General features: G+C 43.6%; 1 protein-coding gene across 1 annotated transcript; it reads right to left on the reverse strand.

Moving 5' to 3' along the window:
• Positions 1-200: 200 nt before the first annotated feature.
• On the reverse strand, positions 201-1,849 carry LOC4325831 (glucan endo-1,3-beta-glucosidase GV). The gene is made up of 2 exons (XM_015795620.3): positions 1,492-1,849; positions 201-1,298 (listed from the first exon to the last, which is right to left on the reverse strand). Exons 1-2 carry the CDS (start codon positions 1,496-1,498, stop codon positions 349-351), a joined length of 957 nt encoding a protein of 318 aa, XP_015651106.1. The 5' UTR covers positions 1,499-1,849; the 3' UTR covers positions 201-348.
• Between the last annotated feature and the right edge of the window lie 1,457 nt (positions 1,850-3,306).

The raw sequence follows: 3,306 nt of genomic DNA on the forward strand, positions 1-3,306 counted from the left end.
TAATTAATCCGAGCTGGTGGAGCAGTATTCTGCGTTCATGATCTGCATTTGTGTCCTCTCTTCAGGAACTGAAAAGCTGGAAATGTTTGTGTCTATCTGTTTATAGGTGCCATCTGTTTGGCACAAGATGGTACCGATATATAGTCACAGCAGGCTGCTGTCATCAACCGATAAAAAGATCCTGAATTTTTTTAAAAAAATAAAATAAAATTGGAATTTTTTATTCATGTAGCATTGTCACAAAAAAAAAGGGCCATACAGAGTACATGCATTAACGTTCAACCAACATTATTTAATCATGGATTATTCGTCTCTGGAAATCCTTATTTGCACTGGCATGGTCAGCCGCTAGTTCGGAGGAAACGTAATCGGGTAGACCGGCGTCTTGTCAGGGTAGAAGAGCCCAAAATGCCTCTCGGTCTCATCCCCGGGCTTCTGGTTCTCGTTGAACATGGCGAACACGTACGTCTCCAGCTGCCCGGGCCGCTTCGGCGTCCCGTTCTTGACGTTGTCGATCACGCCCTGGTTGTGATTCCTCGCGTTCTCCACGTTCGCCGCGAACCCTCCCGCCGACGGCCACCCGCTCTCCGACACGACGACGCGGACGCCGGGCTCGCCGGCCTTCTCCAGCGCGGCGTACACGGCGTCCACCATGGCGCTGAAGAGGTTGGTGTAGGTGAGGCCGCTGTCGTTGTCCCTCACCGTGGTGCCCGGCTGGAACGTGGCGTAGTTGAGCGGGATGTCGCGCGGGTTGTCCCTGTAGGCAAAGTAGGGGTACACGTTGGCGAGCAGCGGCGACATGGTGTTGGCGAGGAACTGCGCGATGGGCACCATGAACTGCTGCAGGTCCGGGCGGAACACGCCGTGCGACGGAGGGAACGAGTCGGTGATCGCGTCCATCCTCACCGCCGTCGACACCTTGATGCTGTTCGAGAGGCCGGCGGACACGAGCGCGTCGTACACGTTCTGCATGGCCGGGAGGATGGTCCCCATGTCGCCGGGGCCGAGCTCGTTGCCGACGGCGATGTACCGGATGATGACGTTCGGCCAGTAGGCCTGGACGTTGTCACGCACCCAGTCGGCGGCGGCGGAGGGGTTGTTGGCGAGGTTGGCCACCGCGCCGATGCCGCCGACGTCGATGATGACGGCGATGCCGCTGCCGCGGAGCGCGTCGAGGGCCTTCTGATCCGGGCTGTAGATGCGCATAGCACCGATGCCATTGGACTTGTACAGCTGCACGACCTCGCTCTGCGACGGGAGGTTGTCGCCGTTCATGCCATAGCAAACACCGTGGACACCTGCAAAAACATAGGAGTGCATGTTGATACCAAATCAGACGATTTAATTGATGTGTAAGGAAATAAAATAGCAAGAGAGAGAGAAAGAGAGAGAGAGATCGAATTGCATATGAGAGGGTTAGTTAATTGATTAGCAATAGATCAGCTCAGCATGAAAGAGAAAAGGAAACGGAAATATAAGCTCTCAATATACCTCCCATTTGATCAAATAGCTATGATAACTCGAGCTCTGATCTGCTTGATCAGTATCTGGAGATGGAATTATGAATGGCGCCTCGATGCTCGCGCTCGCTAGCTCGTGATCGTAGCTAGGAAAGAATGTCCCCCCTTATATACTGCAAGATGGCGTGACTTCTTCCTCTTGTCAATGAGACACTTCAATCGGTTAACCAGTAAGGTTTCTTGCACATTTTGTTTGGATAACCCAATATATAGTTGATTTTCCTGTCATCATTAAGCTTGACGAATGACGACTGATCGATTAACATGCATGGAACTTCTTGTGTTTGGATCGAGTAGATAGTGCTGTGGCCTCATCTTGGGCACGTAAGTTCAAACACAATGTCAAGCCGCCTCGTTTTGTTTTAAGATAATATATGAGCTGGCCATAATGACTCGTACCAGATCAAGTATATACCGTGCTGGCTACTCCTTTCGTTTTATACTATATCTCACTTGAATTTTTTTTCTTAGTCAAACTAAAGCTTACAAAAAAAATAAATAGTAATGTTTTCAATGCAAAACAAATATATTATCAAAATATATTCGATGGTAAATTCAATGAAACTAATTTGGTGTTATAAATGTTGCTAATTTTTTCTATAAATTTGGACAAATCTAAATAATTTTGATTGAGAAAAAAAATCAAACGATTTATAATAGAATAAATTTTACAAAACTACATATACTTTGACTAAATTATCATAAAATTACAGATTTAAGGTGATGTATCGTATAACTACATATTTAACAATAAAATTATCACAATACTACATATTTATCCTCGCAAAAAAATACTACATATTTATGGTTTAAATAATTAACACTAATGTTATGATTTAAATATTTGACATCAATGTTATGTTTGATTATAAATATCCAAGTTTTATGATTAAATTGACACTAAATCTATAATTTTATGATAAATCTGTTACTAAATCATAGTTTTGTGATATTATTATACTTTAAATTTATCGTTCTGCGATAAATTAAGTTTTAAATATGTATTTTTACCGTACATCATGTTAAATATTGAATATGTAGTTTTTAATTTATTTATGGTACTTGACTCTTTATAATACGAAATATAGGGAGTAGTGACGACTGACGAGAGCCATGCTTGTTTGCTTGCCCGCGACAAGTTCTTCGTGGCTATCTGACAGTGACAAGAACAGCGACATCGTGCATGCATTTCTCTGATCTTGTCAAGTGGAGTACTTCATATATTAGATATTTCGAATTAATATTAGCCATCGACATCAACGAGTAAGTGCAGATGAAATTAATTGATTTAGTCTGTAGCTAGCTTGTGGTGGCCGGCCGGTCTCCCTCGTGCTTTCCCGCAGTCGTCGATGACAATCTGAAGTTCAGAAGGAAATGCATATTTATGTTATATATTGCGTGTCAATATGCGCACTAGAACACTGTGTAAGTATCTAGGGGAATGCCTTGTCAAATCTCTATGTTGGAACAATTCCATGTATGCAAGTTTTATGCCAAGATTGCCTGCTATGTTTCTCCAAGTAGCTGGTTAACTTTGATCTAGAATCCATGGCTTAATCGTCAGAGACCGGTGGTCAGATAAAAGCTAGAAGGCAGATCATTCATGGGTACAAGGTGTTTAAGCTTTGATTGGATCATGACGAGATTATTGTGCATTCTGAAGCTGTATATCGAGATCGAATTACACCATATCGGACATTGTTCATCAGTCATAGGGACATAAGCAGCATAGCAGCACTGAGGGCCTTGCTTTGGACTAATCCGTCATGAACTCTTCCTGTTTATG

The sequence above is a fragment of the Oryza sativa genome, chromosome 1, assembly GCF_034140825.1.
Source record: "Oryza sativa Japonica Group chromosome 1, ASM3414082v1".
Classification (NCBI taxonomy): domain Eukaryota; kingdom Viridiplantae; phylum Streptophyta; class Magnoliopsida; order Poales; family Poaceae; genus Oryza; species Oryza sativa.